Genomic DNA, 25,870 nt, shown 5'->3' with positions numbered 1-25,870 from the left:
CCTCAGATGCCACCTTCCTAAATTAAACATTCGTTTAATATAGGAACAATGCCCCGGCTTGTAACGAACCAGACTCCCTAGAGCGATATTTCTTTAAATGACCCCGTTTCTCTGAACAGGGAAAAAATAATCTAGATGCCCAGTTTGAATGCCATGGTATTTTGTTTATTTATTCCTTATTGCAGCTGTTTGTTTGCTTGTTTGTTGTTTGTTAATTCCTTATTGCAGCTGGGGGTTGTTGAAGTGAGGACGAGCGGAAAACGTTAATGTCAAGTCTCGATGCCGTTTATTGCAGCAACCAGAAAGAGCCCAGCCGCCGGCTGCGGAAAACATGGCGTCGGTGGTGGTGGTGGCCCGCTGCACGCTCTGGCGCGCCGGGACTTCGTCTTCGTCTTCTCCCATTCGTGGGCACATGCACCCTAGCTCGGTACATAGCGCACCGATATGTAGCAGTTAATAAAGAACGACGGCGGGTGCCCGATCACCATCATGTGCCATCGGGCATCATCATCGCAACAATAAGATCGAACGTCGCGGATTTCGTTCTGACCATTTTATCTTGTTTTCCCCCTTCTCTTTCTTTCTTTTCTCTCTCTCCCTCTTTCTTCAGCCTACAGACAAAATTCCTTCTTCTGTTCCACTCTTTTCCTTATCTGATCGATTTCCATAAAAACACTCTTCTTGGCCAATCCCCCTAAGCGCGTATGCGCCTTTTTACGAGCCACCACTACCACCACCACCACCACCACCACCACCATGTTACGGCTCACTCTGAGGTTCTTACTTTCTGTGAACTTCGACAAATAAACCTACAATATTATTGGGTTCATCGTTGCAGGTGTATTTAAAAATTTCTGGTTTGCGGGCTGTCTTCACGCCCATGTAGGGTCCCGAAAAAAGAGCCGTTCAATCTTGCAGGCCTTTCAAGACAAGAGCATAGTCACCGACGTCCATTTTTGGAACCTTGGCATTGTGAAGAAGGTCACAACGGTTCTTCATCGCGATCCACGTTACCTCTCATTTTCCTTCTCTCATCCGTCTTGTTCACGGAGGGCTATAAAATCGGTAACTCCCAGGAGGCTACTGGCCTCTAGCCACTGAGATTTCACATGATACGCGAAGTATGGACCACATCTTAAAGCTTCTGTGTGCGAGCGCTAGTGGTGTGCGACTGCGGCTTCTAGAGCACGTTTCCAGCCTCCTTTGAAATTTGGATAGAGGGAAATGAACTGTTTGATATGACCTATAGCTCTGTCAGCTAACCCGTTGGCTTCAGGGTGGTACAGCATTGAGAGGCAAAGTTTCACATTGCACTGGGGGAGCCCAATTCCTCAAATGCTCTCTCCTAAAAGGTGGTCATTTGTCGGCCACAATTTTTTATTGATGCCTTCGAACGTATCCTGGCTCAAGAGAGAGACGAGGCCCCTCGCATCTTCCTTTCCAGCTTTACACGTGACCATTCGCGTGCGCTCATTAATTGCCAGAAGGAAAGCTGTAGTGCTGCCTCTTCCCTTGCCTTTCTTTATGATCTCCGTGAAGTGGAGGGGGATTATTGCGAATGGTTCTTTGGAATGTTTTGTGATGACCATGGCACTACCTCTGGACTTGAACTTCGCCTTGCAGATTTGACACTGCTGACAGTGTCCAATGCGTGGACTTGAATTTCGCATTGCAGGTTTAACACTACTGACAGAGATGCCTTGCTTCATGGTGTCGCAATAAAATTTTTGCTTGATTTTCCAGTACGTGCCGCATAATTCATCCTTTCCGCCAGAATGAAGTGACTCGTGGTAGAGAGCCAGACGTTTTGGTACACTAGCCTTCGGTACCTGTAAGCGACCACTTTTCGACGACACCACCTGTGTGCCTTCCCGCAAGAGTGAGTCCACATCAGCCCTGGCAGTTATGTGTAGTCGTGATACGGCATCGGCTTCCATTAGCGTGTCACCTGGTCTGTGAGCGATGTCAAATGTTACTGCTGCAGTTCACTGACCCATCTATCGAGTCGCCTTTTTGGATGGGACAAATTCAGTATATAGGTCAGGGCCGGATTGTCTGTAAACAGTTAGAAACGTCGGCCCTCTAAGTACGCTAGGAAGTAATCTGGCGCAGTTAACACCGACAGAGTTTCTTTTTCCGACGTAGGATAACTAATCTCTGTCTCGGAAAATATGTAAGAATAATGAACATGGCTTGAGCTGTCTTTTCTGTCATTTCTTGTCATCTATCTTGTACAAGATCGACTGGCTCTGTAATGCGATGCGTATGTGGCCAGTTCAAGCGATTTTGTGAAATCTGGGAGTGTCATCCCTGGATCCGATGATATTGTCTTTGTAAGCTCCTGATATGCGCTGTCGCATTCCTTGGTCCATTCAACGGGAACATTTTTGTGCGTCAATGCTGTGAGGCGCTTCGACCTGGTTGCGCAATCCTTGTTGACTGCTATGAAGTGGCGGGTGAACCCTAGGAAGACGCGTAGAAAATGCACGTCTTGAGGCTTCGGTAGCGGTGAGATTCGCTACACGGACTCCTCTTTCATGCTTTTCGTTTTACCATCGGAGACTGTTCCCAGGCAAACGACATCATTTTTTAAAAAAAACTCGCTTTATTAGGGATTAATCTTGAGTTCAGCGTTACTAAGGGCGTCTAGCACCTGTGGAAGATATGATACGTGCTCATCTCTTCTCCTGGTATAGATTACTATATCGTCAATGTATACGCACGCCACAGAATTGTGCCTTTAAGTCTGGAAGGATGGATCAACATTTTCTGGAACCATGCTCCAAACTTCTTCCATCCGAAGGGGAGTCTGTTGTGCTCGTATGTACCAAAAAGAGTTACGACGGCAGTTAATTGCTTAAGTTGTATCCCTCCTGAAGCAGTACCTGCCAATACCTCTCGCACACATCGATTCGATAAAACTAAAAACAACTACTTGTGTCATTTATGATGTAGTAATTCTTGGCCTTGGGTGCGGAACAGCTCAGCCTGGCGATTGACAAGCCTGTAGTCGGTGCACATCCTGTATGTACCATCGTTCGTAAGAACCGTCGTGATAGGTGACACGAATATCGATACTGACGGTCGGATAATGCGTAACTCTAGCAGACTTTGCAGTTCAGGTTTTTGCTACTTTTTTTTTGTATGACATGCTGTACGCCTTTTTTCGTATAGCAGTGACATCAGGCAGTTTATTAAACGGCACTTCCACTGCTGCATCTGGAGGATAAGCGCCCGCACGGAGAAGATCGGCGTATTGTGAGCAGACGTGCTCACTGTCCGTCACCAGCCTGAGCGGTGGCTTTGTCTGCGCGCATATCGTCTCAGCGGGATGGTCAACTAGTACCTCATCCATCCAAGAAAGATTTAGCCTCCATATCTTCATGTCAGGTCGGGCTAGGATGTAATAATGCTTCCTCGAGCACTTCAGTTACCTGGTGATCGAACTCGATTCGCGTCCACGTACCGGAAGTTTGTCCGGAAAGGCCTACAAAGTTCGAAGGATTCTTTTTGGGGACCTTACATGGCCGTGAAGACAGCCCGCAAACAAGGAATTTTGAAATACATCTGCTAAAATAGACCTAATAACATTGTGGAGGCTGCGTCTATGTGCAACATGGGGCCGCGTCAACCCAGGAGAGTTGACGACAGCGGGGCAACCTGTGTAACGCGAAGACGAAGAGGTTGACCGAAGGGCGGATATCTCCCCCTCCTCTCCCTTTCTTCTTCTTCTTCTTCTTCTTCTCCTTGTTCTTCTTATTTTTCTTTATTTATTTATTTATTTATTTATTTATTTCCTTTTTTTTGTTTCAATATTGACCAAATTCCAAACTCAATTACTCCAACACAAGAAAGAAAAAAAGCTTCCAAATTTTTCTAATTTTCTTTGAATCATCCACCTAGGCAGTAATCTCATTCGAATTAACGACTGATGTTTGGCCGATCCCCTGATTGGGTATGCGCCAATATCAAGGAACAACAACAACAACAACAACAACGGCGGATATCAAGGGAAGGAGGAGGATGAAAACGTGAAATGAAGGTAATCGGCCTGTTATTTGGACTAATCGCTAACTCGTCCCAATAAAGGGGAACGTTACAATATTGTCAGCCCGTAATGACCGATACAGCGTGGAAACATAATCATACAACATTAGTGCACACCACTTTAAAGATCGGCAGCCGACCACATAAAAGAAGTAATTAACACTTTAGAAGAAAACACTTATACATTAACAAAAGCACAGGTACAGCCGGTAAAAGGCTTGTCTATAACACAGCTTTCGTACTCTCAGCCCTATCCTGCCCCGCCGGAGCGGGATTTGAATAAAACTACTGCGGAATTCTGAAGTCTTAGCCCTTAGCTTTTGCCTCCGGCATGTTTGGAACGAGTATGTTTCGGCAGTTTTCGAATGTAGCTCGTTGAAGTCGAAATCGCTGTTATAGACAAGCGTTTTACCGACTGTACATGAGCTAACAACTACCGTATTGCTTCCACGCGGTGCTAGCAGCCTCACCCACGAAAGAAAGAAATTTACACCCCACTTCCCGATTTCATCTCGGCCGCTGGAAGAGTCTTTTGTGATACGTGCTTATCTTTAGTCCCGCTTCGCTCCAACGAACCGTATCTCGTTTTTTTGTGTCTGACCTGTTTTTACTAATCTCGCATAAAGCCTGCTAGCATGCCCTGGCCAAAACCCTCGGTGGGCATGCTCCACTCCCATAAGGGAGCAGGAGGAGGAGGAGGAGGAGGGAGGAGGAGGAGGAGGAGGAGGAAGAAGAAGAAGAAGAAGAAGAAGAAGAAGAAGAAGAAGAAGAAGATGAAGAAGAAGAAGAAGAAGAAGAAGAAGAAGAAGAAGAAGAAGAAGATTATGCCTTCTGGAATCATAAGGAGCGGGCTGACAAAGATTTCTTAGCTGTGAAACAACCCCAACCACTTACTCCAGTAATATGCAGTGTGCTGCAGCTAGCAAATTTTGAAGTAGCTTAATTGCATTCTGAAATATCACGCCGCATTATTTTTACGGCAGCTGCTGATGGGAAGTTCGCAAGACCTTCGCAAATAATATTCATCATTATTGTCCTCGTCTTCCTTGTCGACGCAGTACTGGCTAAAATGCTAAATTATTATTGCCGCCACCGTCTTTGTAGACGCGGCGTTGACCAAATAGTTCGAACGGCTTCGAATAGTTCGAATAGTTCGAATAGTTTAACAGCTTCCGCTGTTATTTGGTAGTTTGTCGGCTATCACGTCGTCCTGGGCAGGCCTGTGACAAGAATATGCGCGGGAATTCATCGACGACTATGGCGCACGAATGCTGGCGCTAAAGACCGCATCACGCAGCGTAGTGGCCGTCAAATCCCCCCCCCCCCCCCCCCCGAACAGGTAGCTACCTCTGTGGGGAATAAGCCACCCAAAATTATTTTCGCCTATTCTTTGCTATTTCCTGAACCGTACGTGATGGACTTAGGGAGGAGGAGAACCAAGCTACCGAGCGTAAAACATTAAGCAACAAACGAAAGCACGAATAATTTAGACCAATGGAAGGCATTTCTGAAGAAGAAAAACATTTAATTCACACGTGAAGCGATTTTACCAGTGTTATTAACAATAATAAAAAAACTCTTCTTGGCCAATCCCCCTGAGTGGGTATGCGCCACTTTATGGGCCACCACCACCACCACCCACCAGTGTAACTTGGGCATTTTGTAGGTTCAATCCAAGATCCAATGGGACCGCGTATTGTCTGGGTCAGCAGTAGGGCTGCTTTTTCACATTTGGGTGCCATGTTTAGTGTACGCTTTTAAAACCGACATTTTGGTCTAGCGCAACCACAATTACAACTCAATTACAAGGAGCGCCTTGAAGGCAAGCTATTAATTTTCACTGCAATTGTACATCAAAATCACAGGGAATATTTTGCGTACATATTGTCACGGGCTCTGGAACATTGGCAATCCAGGTGTTCAGCTATGGCCAACCTCTCCTCTCGCGTCCAGTCATCCACCGTCGTCTCTCAAGGCCGTGTACCAGCTTGGCGGTGGCGCATATCCCTGGAGGAGAGGTTGGCCATAGCTGAATACCTGGATTGCCAATGTGCCAGAGCCCGTGGGGATTTGGGGATTTCTCTTTCATTTTAAAGCGAAAGTTTCTTTGTCTGACTGATGGCGAGACGGCACGCGAAAACGCATTGCACGAAAGCCGACCTTACACAATAAGAGGGCTAACGCTATGAATCTGACGTTTATCCGACTGCGCCATCCCGACACAGTCGAAACAGTTTAGATTTCGGATATTCTTTTTTTTTTTGCAAGACTGTTTCTTACATTTGTGTACGGCCTACATGTGTCCTGTGTCATCTTGAAGTTCAGTAATAAACGGGAACCGAAACTTAAGCGGTGCTGAAGGAAAAGCGAGGAGGAAGAAACCTCAGTAAGGCTCGAGGCTCGTGCGGGGCTCGCGGGGCGCGCACCCGAGCTCGCGGCAGTGTTCCACCGGACGTCGACGGGGCCACCACGCAGCAGGAGGGCTGCTGAGCGCGGGGGAAGCCTTCCTCGACCGCTCCTACCCAGAGGGGGGCCGCTGCTCGGGCCACCAACGCGCCTACCAGACTCGGTGAGCCAGCAGCGCTTGCGTTGATTCGCACCGCGACTAGCCGCTTCAAGGCATTTTTCAATATCCGGCAACGATTCAGCTTATGGAGCTTCCTAGAGCGAACGGTGCGCGTGGTGCATCACCTGGGAGTTGGATCGTGGCCAGCTGGATAACATACTCAGAAAATGCGTGCGCCATTGCGTTTAGGATATCCACGCGCTCAGGAGTCTGGCGATGCTGTGGACAGATAGGTCGCGCCACTGAAGCGCCTATAATTGCAGTTGCGGTGCACATTTCGATCCTGGAAACCTGAACGCGAGCACTGGAAGTGCGCCGGTTGAAAGTGCGCTGTTCCATAACGAATGAATTGGGCTGCGAATTCTGGAAACATCCTTGATTTCGTAAAGCCCAACCGCCATGGCTTCTGCCCTACGAACAAACTATTTGATATTTGTGGAATCGTACACCTTACATTAAGCGCATTCACGTTATGTGGTATGATCGTAATCAGCTACAGGCAGCACAGCGCCAAACGCCGTACCCAGTCCTGCAAAGATGGCTTCCAGTGGGGTATCGCGCGATTGGCTGTGGGCGCACTTGCGTCACGGATGACGTACAGTGCGCGTCAGGCTTGTATAGGGCAAGCGAGCGTACGGTTCCGGAGCGTGCTGGCGACATCTGCTGATAGCTGCTGGGTTAGAGATAGCTTGCCACTGCGCATGCGCGGATCTCGGACAGGGTCGGGCCGGTCGTCTTTTCCCATGGGCCATTCTAATTTGCAGACAGTATCCGCCACGAGGGGCGCTAGTCTTCTACAGTGACACGCCAGGTGACAGGCCAGATAGATGCGTCGTTTGACGCTGTGTAATATCACCGCCGGCAGTTACGTAATCGCGTAAAACGCAAAGCGTCAATCTTCTAATTCTCACGCGTACCGAACGAAAAGCAAGCAACAAGAATTCACTGCAGAGCTTTCGGTCGGACCTGTTGTGCGATTACTTAACTTTTTGGGGTGATAATGCACCTCGTCATATTACGCCCTGATCTCCAGCGCCACCGCTTGCGGATGGCACGCAGAAAAGAAGTGCCTGTTGCGGGTGGTGGCGTCTGCAAATTTGAGACTCACGAGCTGGACGACCGGCCACATCCTGTCCGAGGTCCACGCACGCGCAATGGCAAGCTATCTCTAACACACAAGCTATCAGCAGATGTCGCCAGCATGCTCCGAAGCCGTGCTCTCGCTTGCCTTAGACCTCCGTGCCCTAGACTATACTAGAGAGGAAACTGCGCCCCGTAAGCCCACAGTTTCTTACAGTAAGCTATGTCGTCATGGGGGTTCATGGGAAGACCCCCCTTTTTGGCTTGGGCTTGGCATGACAATTGGATTCTTAAGCGGTTTTGGGGATTTCCTTTCTTCACTATGCATTAACACGTTTACGAGCTACAATGAAGCCGAAATCCTCCCGTTTGTGTGGTAGCCGTGTTCAGTGAAACAGCAGACAATGCGTGATCGCACCTGACGTTGCTCATGTCGCAATCGAAGGACGTATGACTGAGCGGGTAATATGCCGCCGCGAAATTTGTAGCCGACGAAAAGAAGAAACAAAGCATCCTTCGACGAAGACAAGATACGGCAGATACGAACGCTTGTATGCGTCCTATCTTGTCATCGTCCACGACTGTTTACGCCACGTTTCCATTTTTCTTGTTAAACTAGCTGACGGTCGGTGCACCGGTTCACCACGAAGGCAAAGTTTTCATAGGCACGCTCAAAAAACTTTCGAAACTCTTCAAACAACGTATTATTTGAAATAATGGTAAAAGCAATAAAATCAGTCTCTAATGAGTTACCCCCCAAATATTAACATTGTTCGTAACTACAACCTTGGCCTGCGGAATAGCAGCCACAACCGTTCCGGCAAAAATATGCTTTACTTATTTCTTCCTTATAGTTTTAAAACAGCCTGTTTTTATTTTCCGCTTACATAATTGCACACTATTCTTCGCGTCTTTTGTGGCACTTTGTTTAAATTTGCGGTTACTAAAACGTTTCAATCCAAGCCAATGATGAAACTAAGGCGAGCGCGATGTATAATGGCGGTCCATGACGACACACGACCTTGAAGTGAGCCGCACAGATGCTAGCGCCAGATTCCTCTCTTGCGTAAGAAACTCTATGCCCTAGACAAGCCTGACGCGCACTGTACAGCCGATCGTGTAAGACACCATCCGGCACCAACCTTGCCGGACTCGTTCGGCGATTAGTGAATGTGCTCCCAGCACTGGACTCCACGCCCTGATAACGAAAAAAAAAAGTTCAAATTGTTTTTTTTTTTGCCAGCGGAAGTTATAACTGGGTTCGAGGTGTGACGCAATGAAGGGGCTGTGGGTTAATTTAGGTGATTAGGGGTTCATCTCGTTGCCAGGTTGCCCAGATTTCGGCCCACGTTCACTAGGGCGCGCATCATACGTGCAGCTTCGGTGCGTAAAAAACCCAGGTGTAGCTTCAGCACTTTCGCCCAAAATTGTCGGATCACGTGCACTCGAACATATTAAAGCGAAGCTCTTTATGCCTCACTTATGGAGACCGTAGCACCAACATACCGCACTGCAGGAGAGCCAACTTTACACAGTGAGATTCACAAAACTATAAGCGAAGGCACATCAAGCGCGTCAAGAAAAAAACGCTTCCGTGCTCGGAATCGAACGTGGGTCCCTCGCATTATTCAGCCGACATCCATCAGACACGTTGGAAGCAGGTCGTGTTTTGGGACATTGACTCAGGCTGCACGGGAGAGAGCTGTGCGTCTTAACCATCTTTCTTTTAAACAGGGAGCTTGATTCAACGCCTGCCACGGCCTATGACAACCGAGAAGTTACGATCATCTAGAACTGAGCCTTGTGTACGTTGCCAGTTGACGCACTGACTAGATGGGCCAGTTTTATTCGCTATCGCATTTAAGATGTAAGAAAACTCCAGGGCTCACTACCGTACTTTCGGTGCATTAGGGCCCTATTGTGACAGATGTGGAACGCTAAATTCGCAAAAACAATTTCACGGTTGACTTCAGTTGTCCCTAACGAGCATCACTAGATTACTTTTGCATTCATGGCAACCAACAAGGTCCGGCGACATGCTCGAAACTGTCGCGGGAAGGCTTCACTTCACAAAACACCCGCATAAAGAGGCCGCCCGTTAATCGATGCTTAGTGCCCGGAGTTACAGATCGGTATTACGTGGGCCCATGCGAGTACCAAGCATTGTTTGATTCTGGCTGATACTATCGTTCATGGCACTGTAACCTTCCAGAAATGACGTAATGGTGTTCGCCTGTTAGCAATTTGATTGATTGTAGGGTTTAACGCGCCGACGCAACGCAGGCGATGAGGCGCGCCGTATTGGAGGGCTCCGGATTAATTTTGACCACCTGGGGATCTTTATCGTGCGCCGAAATCTCGTACACACGGGCGTTTTTGCTTTTCGCCTCCATCAGAAAAGCGGCCGCCGCGGCCGGGAATCGAACCCGCGACCTCGTGCTCAGCAGCGCAACGCCTTAGCCACTGAGCCACCGCGGCGGGTAGATAGCAATTGTTGACCACTCAGATGTGTTGCGGTAACGAAGACGCACACGGAAATTTGAAGCGCGCAAGTCAGTTTCGATGTTGAGATGAAGTCTGCTGAGTCTAAGAAGCGCCTACTTGCTTGAGGTGGTCATAAGGAGGGAGAAAAGAACGGGCGTATGAAATAAGAAAGGCTACTACTACTATTACAACTACTACTGCTGATACTACTACTACTAATAATAATGAATGAATGAAACTTTATTAATGATTCGGGAGGTTTCGTAGCCTAGTTGGGGAAGAGGGAAGAAGGGAAAGGGAGAAATAATAACGATAATGTAGCTCTCCCAACTTATGTTCCTTGACCAATTATTGAACAATTCATATATTATTATTCCAGAACAAAGGCTACGGCTGTACCTGGGCACTATAAAAAAGACGTCGATTATTATTATTATTATTATTATTATTATTATTATTATTATTATTATTATTATTATTATTATTATATTCTTTTTTTTTGTGAGATGTGCACATCTTGCGTCACCTGTTTCCTTTTTCCCGTTCACCAGCACAAAGGCCCTCCGGCTGTCCTTGGGCACACTTTCACCCAATGATTTAATTAATTAATTTGATTGATTGATTGATTGATCGATCGATTAATTGATTCATTCATTCATTCATTCATTCATTCATTGATCGATCGATTGATTGATTGATTGATTGATTGATTGATTGATTGATTGATTGATTGATTGATTGATTGATTGATTGATTGATTGATTGATTGATTGATCGATCGATCGATCGATCGATCAATCAATCAATACAAAATGGAAAGCAGAAATTAGTTGTACCCGGATCTCGCAGACTTTTTCCGATAGCATATCCGCGGAGGGAGGGCAAAGGTGGCCCATCGATGGGCACTTGGGTCGCGTACTATCGCGCCCAATTTGACTCGCAACAGGCGAGCGGCCGCCGCAGCTGCTCCCCGGGAGGCGGTGGCGCCTTGCAGCGAAGCATTCGAAAAGTAAAGGGAGAGGGTGTCCGCTGTTGTGATAGTCATCAGCACCCCCCGAGTGCTCTGTTGCCATTCGCGCTCCGAATGCGGTGCGCGTGGAGCTGCCCGATGTAGTTCAGATTGGCGCAGCCTTGCGACTCCAGAATTGTGGTGAGGGGAACAAAGCGGCGCAGTGGCCGTCAGTGACGTAGCTGAAAGCATAATAGTGCAATTCGTACCGTGAGGCTTTGCAAGAATTAGAAACAGAAGCAGTAAATAAAAAAAAATGCGGTCAGCCAGTGTTTCAGATATCTTTATTTGTGTGGAAGATTGAACGTAATCGATATTTCGCGACGCCCTATTATTACCAAACTGGAAGGCTTGCGCAAATGCGCATAAGAGCATTGCAGCCAATGATAAAACTTATCGCTGGCGATGCGGTAAACCACTCCGAAAACGTTTGAGGTAACAATTTATACCAGCCGCAAAGAAAAGAAGCCAGCAATGGTGCACACAGGGGATGCCGATGGGTATCGGAACAGCTGCCCCTCTCCCTTTACTTTTCGAATGCTTCGCTGCAAGGCGCCACCGCCTCCCGGGGAGCAGCTGCGGCGGCCGCTCGCCTGTTGCGAGTCAAATTGGGCGCGATAGTACGTGAGACGTGCTAATCGGGGTAGCGTGCTTCCCGTCCATCACCCCTGTCTCCCGAAGAAACTTTCGTAACCAGACTTTACAACCAACACTATTAATTCCACCCCCGACACCCTCCTCCTCTGAGCGTCTCTCTTCCCTGTCAGCCAATTTGCGGAGAACCCTCCTTTCCCCACTCGCTAACTTCTAACTACCCGGATTCACATTTTGTGCGCGAAAAAAACTTGGGTTCCACAATCTTTGACAGCGAGCTCAATGTTTCACGCTAACAAGTGCATTTTCAGAACTGCCAGTTACGCGTGTAGTTGCATGCTCATGGAAGCACCACTGAAGATGAAGAACTCAGGACGAAACGTTTGTCCCGTGTTCTTGTTTGCGTTTTCTTCTTCGATTGCGCTTTCAATGAGTGCCTCATCGCCTCACCTGTGTAAACATTTAGTTACGGCACGCCAAGAGGCCAAGCGACGCTCTTTTTGCTCCGGGCTATTTATTTTCAGAAGGGCCACCTACACGTCCAACAACCCAAGACATGGCCGTCAAGCTGGTAGTGCTATGCGCGGTGCTCTCCGTGAATTGGGAAGTCAGCGGAGCCAGAGTCAACATACTCGAAACTAAACGTGAGTGTCCTTAAATACTCCCCACTGCACTGCCTGATGACAAAAAATGACATCATTTGGTCCCTTCGTAGATTCGTCTTCAGGGAGGCACTTCGTCAGCGCTCAGAACAATGCCCAGCTCTGCAATTACCAGCAGCTTGCCAAAACCTACACCTTGTGCTCCGTGCCCTTCTACGCTGACTTCATTAGCGACACCTTTGGGTCACGACGGCCATCTTGCAGGTATACTAGAGTGCTCTTCTGATCACTCACCAAGTGCGTTTAAGCGCCCAATGCGGTGCTCACATGCTTGCTCGTTTCTTTCCAGCCCCTTAGAAAAGTTTCAGGCCTGTTTGGCAGCCAGCCTGGAAGAGACCCGCTGTGCTAACGACACTTCGCTTCTAACCCCTACAATTAAGTATTTTACCCGCAGTGTTTTACACCCGTACCGAAAGATGTGCAACATCACGTCGGAAATTCCCACCCTGACCCCTCTTCCCGAAATTACCATTGTTACTAGGAGTAAAAATCAGACCTCTCTTCATAATGGAACATCAATCAAGAGCAACGCCACTGCAGATTCTTCCAAGAGAAGCTTGGTTGAAACAAATCAAACGAGTGCCTTTCAAGCAGCAAACAGAAGCAGCCACCAGACTCAAGCGCCTCCCTCCGTCAAAACAAGCAGGAGAACCTTGGACGATATAAACGGGAATTCAAGCGCTCTCGGGAAAAATATCACATTGTCAGGCGCAACAAATGTGTCGAATGCCACGAAGAAAATCCTATCTGCAGGGGCAAACGTGTCTGGAAGTGGCAGCCCACCCTTAAAGAAGCTTATGAACGACGACAATTGTGATGTTATTGACAAACACTTCAAGTACCCGGACACATGCGTTAAGAATTGGCTGCTTCGGCGAATGTTCACGTGCGGAGTTGCCATGTTCGAGTTCATTTTGCACAACCAGTCCCAGATATGCCAGTAAGTAACTGCCACATGTTTGAGCCGGCATAGCGGCCTCAAGGTGTCGCTTCTTTTCTCAAATCAACACTTCCTTTATTTCAGGTGCGTAATGAACTATCGCCAATGCGTTGCAAATGCTACCGTGGAACTGAACTGCACAACGAGCAATAATATGGTGGATTCCAAAGATCCCATCATGGCAACCGTAAAACTGATCGAGAGCTTGATGCTGGCGTGGTACCAGAATCCGTGTGCCATCTACGACAAGCCGGGTAAGCAGAGTGTCGGGTAGTCTGTCAAAGCTGCAGTACCACACATCCGAGGTCGCGTACGCGCTCCAGCGCGCGCGAGACTCCGGACAGACTTCTGCTGGCCCCAGCATGTGTCTTGTCCTTCTATTGAAGCTAGTGGGTCAAGTGTAGGGGGTGTGATGACGACTGATTGGCCCTTACCATTCTATTGAAGCTAGTGGGTCAAGTGTAGGGGGTGTGATGACGACTGATTGGCCCTTACCATTCTATTGAAGCTAGTGGGTCAAGTGTAAGGGGTGTGATGACGACTGATTGGCCCTTACCATTCTATTGAAGCTAGTGGGTCAAGTGTAGGGGGTGTGATGACGACTGATTGGCCCTTACCATTCTATTGAAGCTAGTCGGTCAAGTGTAGGGGGTGTGATGACGACTGCTTGGCCCTTACCATTCTATTGAAGCTAGTGGGTCAAGTGTAGGGGGTATGATGACGACTGATTGGCCCTTACCATCCCCTCTCAGCACGGGGAAGAGTTTCCGAAGTCACTTCAGACGTGTGCGACGCCAACAAAGCATCGGTAGCATCTGTCGTCTGTTACGCAACCTACTTTGCTATGAACGAGTTGAAGACACCGGCCCCTTGGACAAGCCACAACGACGCTTGCAGGTAAGCCAGTCCGCAACGCTAATAGTTTTGTATGAGTACCATCTGCTATTATTGCAGTGCATTCAACGACGCCCAGCGATGCCTTATCGTGGCGCAGCACAAGAACAATTGCACTGAAGCTGAGTTTACTCAGCATTCGAGAAGGTTCCTCACGGTCATCACCTCGGGCAAGCACCGACACTGTCCTGTGGATGCGGGTAATTCCACGACGAGCCGTGTTGCAGCGGAGCTCGGTACATTCTAATCACCTTTTTGTAGGTTTCCCCAAAGTGCAAGCCCTGGGCGCGTTCGTGAAACCCGGTTGCCAGCGCAGCAAAGCACTCCGGAGGGCCCTACAGTGCGCCATAAGCTTCCAGGACTTTGCTGACACGGAGCGCGCGTTTTCGCCTCCCCAGCCTGTGCCATGCGGGTGAGCGGCGTGTCTTTTTGTTTCCCCTGCTTCCGTCGTTTCACGCGTTGTTCTCTTTGTCAGGCACGTTTCGAGGCTTCATGCATGCCTTGAAGACTCTGTGGAGGGTACTGGCTGCTACGGAGACATCAGCGTCCACTCAGAAATTAAGGTGTACAAGAAGGTGCTCGAGGACGCCTACGACGTGCGCTGCCTCGTGGAAGCGCCGCCGGAGATAGAGGCGAGAGCCAGGGGACTGCAGCGTGGGCTGAGCCCGTATGGAAAAGGCGTACGTACTCTAGATAACTCAGCATTTCACGCTTATGCTCAAAGGAAAGGCGCCTAATTTGAACAGTTTCTGCCTTTTTGTGCGACTGTTTCGCCGTTAGGATGACTTTCGCGGTAGACATTCAAGCATGAACGAATCTCCAAAATGAAGAATAAGGGCGCATTCTTACCTTAGAGGCAACAGCTTACCGAGAACAATGAAACAAGAGTTTACTGTTAAAGATGCTTATAAATCTATGATAAACTAAAAATAAAAATTCCCGGAAATCTGTGGTAGCCGCAGTTATGCAGTCAAGACGAATAGGAAAGCACTACGTTCTTCAATTGGATCAGAAGTATGTGGGTTGCTTGAACTGAAACCATGAGCCAAATACTAGGCAATGCATATGATGCGGAAAGTGCCCTTCACAAAGAACAAACTAAGCGTCTAAAACTGAGCTATGCTTTTCAAGCATACAAGCATCCCCTCGAACGTGACTATCGTTGCGCCAAAGGACAAGTGCGGGGTGAAGTCCAAATTTCGCATAGCATTACTTCCTAAGAAGCTAACGCGAGCCTTTAGTGCAGGGACCAGAGGCAGCAGCCTTCACCCTTTCGCAGGCGTACAAGAAAGCATCCGGCTCCAGTGAATTCCGCAACTGGCGCATCGACCTGGGGCTCTACGATAAAAGCGCGGAAAACGTGGGCTACTACTACGACGAGTCGGTTGACGGTCACAAGCAGGTTTTCGCCGGGCCCAGGATCGTCGCCACGCACCCGGACGACCTGGACGAGGAAAGCGACTACGCGCTCTACCAGAAGGCGCCCGATAGTGCTGCCAGCGGCTGGCGGCCGTTGGCGCAGAAGATGCAAGACCGGCCCGCCGCTCCCGCCGCGCTGGCCGAAGCGGCCGCCAACAGCAGCAATCGCTCCGTCGTTGACAGCGCGCCGCGGACTGTGCTGCAGTTCTTCACCCAGGCAGCGGCTTTTGAGGTGTCCAAGAATCGCACTGCGAATGCCCTAAGAGTTGAGGAGCACAAAGACCCGAAGAAAGCGCCCAGCAAGCCCGATGACGACTACATCTTTGCAAGCGACTACATGGAGAATTCGGGATTGGCTATGTTCCCCAATGGCATCGACATGTTCCGCCACTTCAGAGGAGGAGCACTGGCCAGGATGGACAGCGTCATAGCGGCCAACCAGTCAGCCGAGTTTAGCTTTCTCGGCGATACTGGTGAGCAAATGTTACCTGTAATCTCAAACGACTGAAATCAAACGATATGAACTACTCAAACTGACGCCGATTATAGGGAAATTCTGTCGATTGCAAGGGAAAGAGAACGTTACAGCTCTGCGCGTATATTCGCTTAGCCGTTTGCCCATTTTAATGCTGTAATACACGCGCATACATTCTCAACCCCGACGTATATGCGTTAAAGAAACTTGCTACATTCACCGAAAAGTGAACTGACTCTTGCTTGCAAGTTAAAAAATGGAACGGGAAATATTGGTGACGTACTGTTAAATGAATGCATGACGTTTTCTACAGCTGTTTGAATCGTTTAAAATGTCTCTTTCACAACTGAATTTGGGTTCCAGTTGTACCTTAAGCTTCTGAACCACAAAATGTATCGCGTGTACACGCATACGACTCAGATTTGCATTTAAAATAGTGATTGAATATAGATAGGGAACACTTAATTTTAAAAGCCTAAGCATTTCAATGTTGACAAAACAAGGAAACCCGTTTGTGTGGAACCCTTCATGTGTCACATATTAACCTAATCGAAATTCCTAGTATTCTTAGCAATGCAGTCGGGTATAGTTGTGAAGCAGACTTCTTACGCATGTATCCGATTATTCGCACTTCAGAGTTTCTGGGAAATTTTTTTACCTCAAATATGCCTAAAACGGATATAGCGCTAATATCAGCTCAAAATTCAGTCCCGAGACGGATGAAACGTGAATGTAATCATTCCCCTTTGCAGACTGCTCGCTTGACAAGGTTAGGCTGGCGCTTCGACTCTGCAACTCTACCCTGAGCGGCCTTCTCCTCCGCTGGCCGAACATCACCGACATAGGGCTGCCTCTGGACACCAGCAGCGCTGGCGTGAAGCACTTCTGCAGGTACTATATGGCTCCGGCTACACCCACCATTGAAATGCGAGGCGCATGCGCGAAAGAACGAGTCAGATTAACGCACGGCTAACTGGAATCGTGGCTCTCACTTGTCACAATTTGACATTAGGCCCATCCTAACAAGTCTTGTTCTAGCGCGGCTGTGCCAAGATAAAGGGTTAAAAAAGCAATCGAACACACCGAACACCGGACGAACATTGGGAAGAAAACGCACCCCAACGCCCCCGCCCCTTGTATATTCGCTGGGGTTGGTTTTTCTCTTTTCGCAAACGTGTCCCAACGGGAAAAGTTTTCGACACGCATAAGCCGTAAGCCGCAGCAGCCGGTCGAATAAGTGGCAATCTCCACGCACGGCTCTTCGACTCGTAGTGCTGTCCACATACGGGACGAGCTATAGCATGCCTAAAAGTTCTACAGAAACTGCCATCAGTGCCTTGATAAGCTACCCATGCTTAGTGCGTGACTGCTTTCCCGCGGTATTTGTCGTGAGGGGAAACGAGGGGACTGTAAGCCGGTGAGACCAATAAAAATTTGACCTTGAAGGCACTCAGCTATTGCTCGTATTCACTGGCGAAGAGCGCATGCAGGCAACCGTGTGAGTGCGCCGTCACTCGTTACGTCGTGCTCCGCGGTATGGCGGTACCTGTACGTGCTAAGCACATGACTGTGTTGCACGTTACAAACTCTGCCTCACCGAACGCAAGGTATTGCCTCGAGTCCAATGTGAGGGCGATTAATAAAATCTGTTGACGCCACCGTTGAGACTCGGATTGAAACGGAGCAGACGACGCACGCCGGCGTTTTTTTTTTTTTTCTTCGGCGTGCGGGCGCAGTGGCCCATGCCGCATCATGTCCATGGTGCATCGACCATGTCTGCGGCCGTTTCCAGTGTTGCCAAGCGAAGAAATTGACCGCTAAATTTTTCAACGAGTACCACCTATAGAACGTCACATTGTACTCCGCAGAGCCACTCATCTTATACACGGCCAGCGCTGCGGAATGAAGTCTTCATGTTCACGAAATGGATTTGTTAGATGCCGTCAAATGAACGAGGCGCCGGCTTTATTCTAACAAGGCTCGTTGGGGTATAGAGTAAAACAGGTGTGCAAGTTCTTTAATGCGAAAAGGCTCAGCACCATGCCGCCGCCAAGGTCGCATTTCCAGCACTAGGTGTAACTGTTACACCCAAACATCCCCGATATACTTCAGCATGCGCACGTTCTTGGGGCTGCAACCCAATCTTGGAAAAACTACGGCTTTTTGCTTTTTTAAAACGTTTAGAATGCACGAAACTTAAATTTTGGAATATCCCTGCAATAACCCGCAACACTGAACTGCATAATTAAAGGCGCATGCGGTGTGGCAGCCATACGCACAAAATGCCATATGTGTCACGCATGATTATTTCCTTCTTTATATGCGTTGCATGTCTCACAACTGTACGCATCCGGGCCATTGAAATAGTGCTTTCACTTCGCGTGCTCGACCATTGATCACGCAAGTTGTAAAAAAAAACGTAAAAGGCGTAAAGCAATGCACGTATTTCTTTTTTCTATTTTTAACAGTTTAGACAGAGTAACACACGACCATCCATTACGGTGAACGTGTTTTTGGCTCTTATTTGCTATTCGCAGATAACATCGAACTCCGCAATGATTTGCGGAGTTTGGCTATTGCAGCTATGTCTCTTAAGCATGTTCAAGAATCGGACTAAAAGTGCACCCGAATTACAATTGCCCGTGTGTTCGAGATTTCGGCGCCCGTTAGAGATCCCCCGGTGGCCAAAATTCATCCGCAGTACCCCACTACAGTGCGCCACATCGCTTGTGTAGCGTCGGCGCGTTAAACGTCTTAATCATAATCAACCAAATTACCAATCACGATTACCAATCACGGCCTCAGCGGGAATAAATTTGGCTAACAAATAAGCCCGACATACTGTTTCAAAAAAGTTTCCAGCGCCGTGACATCGCTCAATGCAAATCGGCATGCGGGCATTGCGCGATGTCAGAGCGCAGACAGCGTTTTTCGAGTATTGGACACGGTAAAAAAAAAGATCCCGGGTGCTCAGAAAGTAGCTCCACGGAAATAGGCAGTCACAGAATCGACACCTCGGCCACTGTCAAACCTAGCCGCTTCAGTCCCCAAATACTTGAATATATGCATTTACCCTGTGATATTAATAAGCCTGCTCAATGATCATGATGTTCGTCGGCATTGTAGGAGGCTTGGGGCTTAGCGCCTGTGCAGCGCAATTTCAGCGCGCATTTATAACATGCCCTAATTAGGTTTCGATGTACGACCGGCCATGGCTTATAGTTAGCCCGCTTATGGACAGAAATGTTAACTGTGCTTTGCTATGCACTCAGCAACACGATGTTTTCCCTCCATAAAATAGTGACGGAATATAACATGCCGGTAGACATAAGCAACACAAACATGGTCCCAAAATGAAACATGTTCTTCAGCCACCATTGCATTATATCATCTTACGTTAGCAAAGAGTGGCGTTGCCGGTGACAGTTTTTTTATTTATTCCACTTTTCTGTAGCAATAACTAAGGCTGTAACACTGTGTATGATAGATCACGATGCTGTCTTGCAGTGACCTGAATACGTACCGTGGGTGCCTGGCAGCGGTTCTAAAGACTTACGACTGCTCCCAAAGCCAGGCAATCAACGGGGTCTTCGAGGTGTACCGAAAGAAGCTGCGACTGCCCTATTGTGCCTCGTCGGCCTCCTGGAACCGGGCAGCAATTTATACCGTATTCGCTGCTCTCCTGATAACTCTTGTGGAGAAGCAGTTGTGAAGCTGACAGCCTCAAAATAAATTCTCGCAAATTCTTTTTGCTGCTTTTACAGAAGTGCTGTACCCCTTGCCGTTTTTGATCACGTTGGCAACCGGTCCGTTGCGTTTTCTGCCCGTGCGGGTCTGACACAGGCAAGGCAAAGTTTTCCCCCCTACAAAAGTCGGGATAGTCATAAACAGAGGATTTAGGACAGGAAAATCCAAGCAGCTTCAAGGCGACGCCTCTGTATTTAGCTTTGTCTTTTTTTTTCTTTGTCAACTTAAGCCTATAATGAAGCGCTTACCATTACTACTTTATCGGGCATAGACTTCGTTCCATTAGCTCACGTAAACGCATCCAAGCCAGCAGCTTAGCAGGGTATGTAATTATCAAATACTATTGTGTAACGAGTGCTCAAGAACTGCAGCGACAGTTATGGAGCGAGCGTGAACAATCCAGGGAAGCCGCCCAGCACTCTTCGATACAGCGTTGTAGGAAGACGCTTGGCATGTTGCCTGTCCCGCTGACAACAAATCGCTGCCCAACAAAACGCAGCATTGTTTGCAGCAGAGAGAAAGGGAGGGAGGGAGAGAGGGAGGGCCTCTATTACCCGAATCACGTCCGAATCGTGGATGATTCACCGGGCAAGCCTTGTGGTTTGGGTAATTCAGCTTTTTATGCGCGCTTTTCCTGCGTCAGGGGTTTTTCGTGCTGTGAGTACTAGCGCCACTAATGTGCCTTTACTAGTGATCGTACTGGCGGTGTCACCCTCGAGATCCGACAGACAACCATCAAAACATGTCAAAAATTATGGTTGATTCCCCTGTCATAGGAAACGGTAAAACACGAAAGTGAAATGGGCAGCGAAATCTGCAGCTGAGCATGATTTGCGGGTCACCGGCTGACTTGTGGGAGTGCTTGGTGAGCGACGTCCTGCTGGCGGGTCGCTTCGGCAAAGATATGCTGGCGTCATTTCCGAAAACAGACAACTCGAAGTATAACGTACTCTTTAGAACTAAAGGTTGCTTCCCCGCAAGAAGACCCTGTGTGCAGGGGTGCACCCTTTACAGGCCGCTTGCTTCGTTGCACTGGCGTCACTTCTGTGACGGATAGGACGTAAATAAAATCTTTGTGAATCCCGGAATAAAACACTTCAGTGTAAAAAGACGCTCTGTGGTGCTGTTGACTGGCCCGGCGCGCCAATAACGGCGTTCGTCTGGTCGGAGAGCCTCGGTTGCCTGGAAGCAAAGCATGGTAAACAGGATCCAACTACAAATGCTACGCACCATATGAAAATAGGAAGGTGGGTAGTTTCGAACCATTTTTTTTACCGGAGCGGCTAATTGCGTATGATTGTGACCCAAGCTGCTTGTACTGTGCCCCGAGGATCTAATCAAGCATGACATAAAGCCACGTAACTCGTGTCGTGGATATCGGTGAGCCCTGCTATAGTTTAGCATTTACAACGCACTATTCATATGAAAGGCGAAGTGAAGCAGAATGTGTGCCTAAGCGAGGTGCCGTAATATATGTTTTAAAGAGCGAGGTGTTTTAACGTGTACCTCCTAATTAAAAGTTTAGCTGAAAGTTTCAAGGGTGATCAAGTCTTTCTTTGCTCTGCCTCCATCAACTTGTATTCACTGATAAAATTCGCCTATATAAGCTGAAAACCACGCTTGTTTTCTTTGGTTAGGCATTCTTAATGTTTCTTATAATTCGTAGAAGATTCTCGGTTGTACCTTTGTTGCAGAAAAACTGGCAATGACTGGGAAATGCGTTTAGCGAGACTCGAGCTACTGAAACTGTTAAGACGCGATATCACCCTCCCACCAGAAGGCTTTTGGTACACATTTAGTAACTGATTCGACAACCGCGGCTAGAAACATTAGGCAGGAAGTCCAACGAGCTAATGAAGCAATCAGAACAGAGGCAAGCTTTCACGTGATTAAGAGGCAACAGTAACAGGACAACAACATGTCAACACTTTTCCCTTCCCGAGGTCTGACCCCTCTTCCCCGCCTATCGTGTTGCATTGCCCAGCACCCGACAAAACTAGCGCCGATTCTCGTGCTCACCTCGTATGTCGCACGTTTGCCTCAAAAACTGAGCGCGATCAAAAAGTGAACTTCGAGAGAAATCCCTCACGGGTTTCTTCGCAGAACTATTCCTTCACCCATAGAGTTTCATACTAATATATGTATATATTAGTATGAAACTCTATGCCTTCACCCACTGGGGCATTCCGTTTCCAAGGCAGTGAAGGCTGGCCACTTCCTCCTACACCTAGCACCGTGTAGTGGTTAGCTTCGCGGTTTTGAATGGTTACATCCTGGGTTCGAGCCCCAGCAGTTATGCCCTTCTTTATTAACTGTTTTTTTATATTGCAAAAGCGCTTCATAAGATCAGTTCTACCCATCAGTAACATTGGTTTAATAGCTTTTAGGTCGGGTTAGGTGCGGATAAGAGGTGCCTATCACCATGTCTATATAAAGTTCTCTATCGCACTGGAAATGCCCAGCATGCACTGATTTGAAAACAGAATGTCGTTCGCGTGTTACCAGTGACAAGGGGTTTGCCTTCGATGTCCAGCTTATTATCATTGTTCATAAAACATTCATCATAAAAGCGTCTAGACAAATGCAGAATATGAATGCAATCGGAGAAATAGCACAACTATACCGTAAACGTGCATGTCTGACTGCATTAGCGATATATAAAAATAATAAAAAAGAATAGTGATGCACGGGAAACAATGAACACGTAAAAAGTTACAACACTATGCACAACTAAAAAGTAAGAAAATGCAAGAGTTCTTGAACCTTGCGTTTTATTACCGAATAAAACAGAAAATACGCCCGTGCAAATTCAATATAGGTACACGTTGAGGAAGCTTGGAGGTCTGAATTCTTCCGCGGTCGTTGACTACGGCGTGTCTAGGTAATGATGACGTTCATAACGCACTTGGCCCATAATCCACTGCAATGACAGATCGTTGATTCTGAAAACCGCTACGACGAAGTCATCGGTACAGAGTTCTTACAGGGCACGTGTAAGAAAGCAAATTATATGGAGAATAACATATGTACGTGTGCGCAAAACAGCACATATCATTTTTCTTTGCTTGCTACAACAATGTTCTCTCCGTAACTGTAACCCACACGCACGGATTGGTAGTTTACTCCAGCTGCTGCTGCTGCACACTCGTGGGTATTGAAAATACCCATGCTCGCTTCGAGTCTACCTTAAAGCCAATCTGCAGGCGCAGCGGAATGCTGCCAAGAACCCTGCAGTGCTCTAAAACGACCCAAAATTTGGCGGGCATAAAGGTACACAGGAGCACAATATGCACGAGCATATTGTGCTCGTGAGTCAAACTATTTTTTTTTATATTCCCAAGCGGCAAATAAACGAAAATCTCTAAAATACGTAGCTTCCGTTTAGTGGGAGGTTCATGTTTTTCTAAAAAAAGCAATTGTTTGCCCAATATCATCGTGTGCACACTGTTCTTGTGTCCATTCTTTTTAGCTGATTTTAGCTCTTCAAATCACGTACCAACAGGCCCAGTTTTCAAGAGAGAGAGAGAGAGAGAGAGAGAACAGACTTTATTGTCATTCCTTTTAAAGACGAATGCACCGCGCGCGAATGTCCGGTGTCTACGTCCCATCAGACACAGGTCAGGAACCCATGCCCAGTCTAAAATCCCAACAGGAATACCGCAAAAAGCTAACAAGAATTCCTGTCGTACGAGAAAAAACTTTGTTGTGATAACAGCTAGAAGTCCCGTTGTTACGGCAAACCCATCTGTTGTTACGACACACATTTCTGCCGTAACAACAAAGTCAATTTTCTCAACGACAAACATTTCTGTCATCACAACAGAACTTCCATTTACGCTACTCTTCACAATGGGCAACAACAATCAAACCATGTGCAACTACTGATGTCACATCAGAATCACGACAAGACAGGAATTCGGCACGAGGGAACATCAAAATGAGGACAGGAATACGGCACACGACAGAACACCAGAATCCCGACACGACACGCGAAAATACAACAAAAGTGCAGAAATTTTTCTGTCGTCTCTTTCGACTGCGATTCCTCTTTGTTTCAAGAACGAAATCCTTCTGCACTTCACCGACGGTGGGAAAGCATTGTCCTGTCTGTTTGCTGCCGCTACACGCAGCATAAACAGCCTGGGCAGCGCGAACTCGAGGTGTGCAAGAACGGGACCGGGGGGATATCCTTAAGAAATGCTGTACCATTTAGAGCTGACACGCAGTACCACACAAACACAGAAGCAAAAAAAGCCCAAGGGCCATGTTGAATATTTCAGTCGAGAAAACTGCCCCCTGGAAGCGCCAACACCGGACAGATTGATATGCAACCACACGCATTCAACTCTTTAGCCAAAAAAAGCTACCTTAGACTAAATTATTCCTCTCCCAAATAAAAAAATACAGAAAATCATCAGGAGTTGTCCCTTTTTAGAGTAACGAGGCTGGTGGCAGTGTCCATTTCATAGTAAGAGACACCCAGTGGATCGACTTAAAACATTTGCAAGACAGATAACCGAGGGCAAGCAGCACCCCAAGGAACCCACAGCACCGGAAAGGACCCACAGGCATTAGAAACGCAGCTCCGAAGAAACGTAGAAGGCGTTAGAAATGCAGCATATAAGCACAAGAGGAATTCTGAAAAACCATGACAGTTCTACTCCTAACATTTTTAACGCTGTTATTCAATCGGATGCAAAGTTAAACCAAACCACGACAAAGCAACTGGCCCCACTTGCTAGTTGGCAAACGCAGTTCAGCATGGGCTGGGTGTCGTCTTCCCATAACGTCACTGCTAACGTTGCGTAGCGCAACATTAGGAAGCTTTACTATATGACTTTTTTTAAAACAACGTCTTTTGGAGCCGAGATGGAGTTTAGCTAGATTTAACGATTTGGTGTTTATCATAGCTTTAAAGAGTGCTTCACAGCAAGACGAGTGATGCTGCGGTGATAGTTGAAGGTGCCATAAGGGCCGATAACCGACTTCCCAGGTACCAGAGAGACGTCCGAAAGGGGGTCCGCGCATGCCTCCGCCTGCCCCAGAGCTGGCCGTACGAGAGGACGCTGGGCGAGGCGGGAGTGTGGAGCCTCCAGATGAAGGATGACCAGCGGGAGCTTGGCCAGATTGACCGGCTGCGGCGAGCCGACGGAGCAGGCCCGCTGCAGCAGCGACTGCGGGTCCGCCACTTGCGCATGGGGTGCATGCTGGCGCTTTATGAGGAGGTGGTGGCCCCCGTGGACGCGGGACCTGGCGGCGCGGCTCCTACGCTGGCAGCCAAGGTGCGGCTGGACATACCGGGGCTGCGCAGCAAGCGGTGGACGCCCCTCTGCGGACAACTGCAGCTGGCTCGGGGCGTCGTCTGGGGCGACGAAGACGGCCACGCCCGCTGATGGCTCGGTGCGGCAGCAGCAGGGGTCGGTCGCAGCGGCCGTTGTGCTGGGGGAGGCCACCCGGCAGGCGCGGCTGCCCTATGCTTCATCTTCGGCCAAGGCTGAGCTGGTGGGCATCGGACTGGGCCTGGACCTGCTGCTTGAGACGGGGCTCTTGCCCGAGCGCTGCGCGCTGTTGTGCGACTCCCGGGTGGCCCTGTTGCGGCTCCAGGACGGAGACTCGCACTCCCTGTTGGTGGCGGGCATCCGGGAGAAGGCAGCGCAGCTGGCGGACCGGGGCACTCGGCTGAGCCTGCAATAATCCTCGCCCACATCGGGCTGGATGGTAACGAGCGGGCGGACGAGTTTGCCGCCGGGGCCCACACGCTGCCTTCCTCAGCCTCGGTGGTCCACGGCGGCGGACGACACCCGCCTGCCCATCCAGCTATACCTGCGGACCGGATATCCGCACCCACGGCTGGGTACTGGAGAGCCCCGCCGCCTGTGCGGGCCTCACGTCTGCCGCGTCACCTGCGCTCGGCGGTCCTGCGCCTCCGCGTGGTGGATGCGGGGACTGCTAG

The 25,870-nt window shown here is 48.5% G+C and overlaps 1 protein-coding gene across 1 annotated transcript; it reads left to right on the top strand.

The window, feature by feature from the left end:
• Positions 1 to 12,336: 12,336 nt before the first annotated feature.
• On the top strand, positions 12,337 to 25,870 carry LOC144161305 (uncharacterized). Its single transcript, XM_077692102.1, has 14 exons — positions 12,337 to 12,424; positions 12,496 to 12,646; positions 12,732 to 13,382; positions 13,467 to 13,636; positions 14,135 to 14,279; positions 14,337 to 14,476; positions 14,538 to 14,688; positions 14,752 to 14,956; positions 15,556 to 16,168; positions 16,923 to 17,061; positions 19,678 to 19,825; positions 24,963 to 25,199; positions 25,294 to 25,541; positions 25,690 to 25,870. Exons 1-14 carry the CDS (start codon positions 12,337 to 12,339, stop codon positions 25,868 to 25,870), a joined length of 3,267 nt encoding a protein of 1,088 aa, XP_077548228.1.

Source organism: Haemaphysalis longicornis, unplaced genomic scaffold, assembly GCF_048455015.1.
Source record: "Haemaphysalis longicornis isolate Haplotype H1 unplaced genomic scaffold, Haemaphysalis longicornis Haplotype H1 scaffold_1, whole genome shotgun sequence".
Classification (NCBI taxonomy): domain Eukaryota; kingdom Metazoa; phylum Arthropoda; class Arachnida; order Ixodida; family Ixodidae; genus Haemaphysalis; species Haemaphysalis longicornis.
Note: the sequence above shows the minus strand (reverse complement) of the source record. Positions and strands in the feature narration are given on the sequence as shown.

Bases quoted from the DNA above. Each gene is read 5' to 3' on its own strand.
- LOC144161305 (XM_077692102.1), top strand. From the start codon at position 12,337: ATGGCCGTCAAGCTGGTAGTGCTATGCGCGGTGCTCTCCGTGAATTGG. The intron at 17,062-19,677 runs GTACTATATGGC...GCTGTCTTGCAG, and splicing joins GGCGTGAAGCACTTCTGCAG to TGACCTGAATACGTACCGTG. The intron at 25,200-25,293 runs GTGCGGCTGGAC...GGGGCGACGAAG, and splicing joins CTCCTACGCTGGCAGCCAAG to ACGGCCACGCCCGCTGATGG.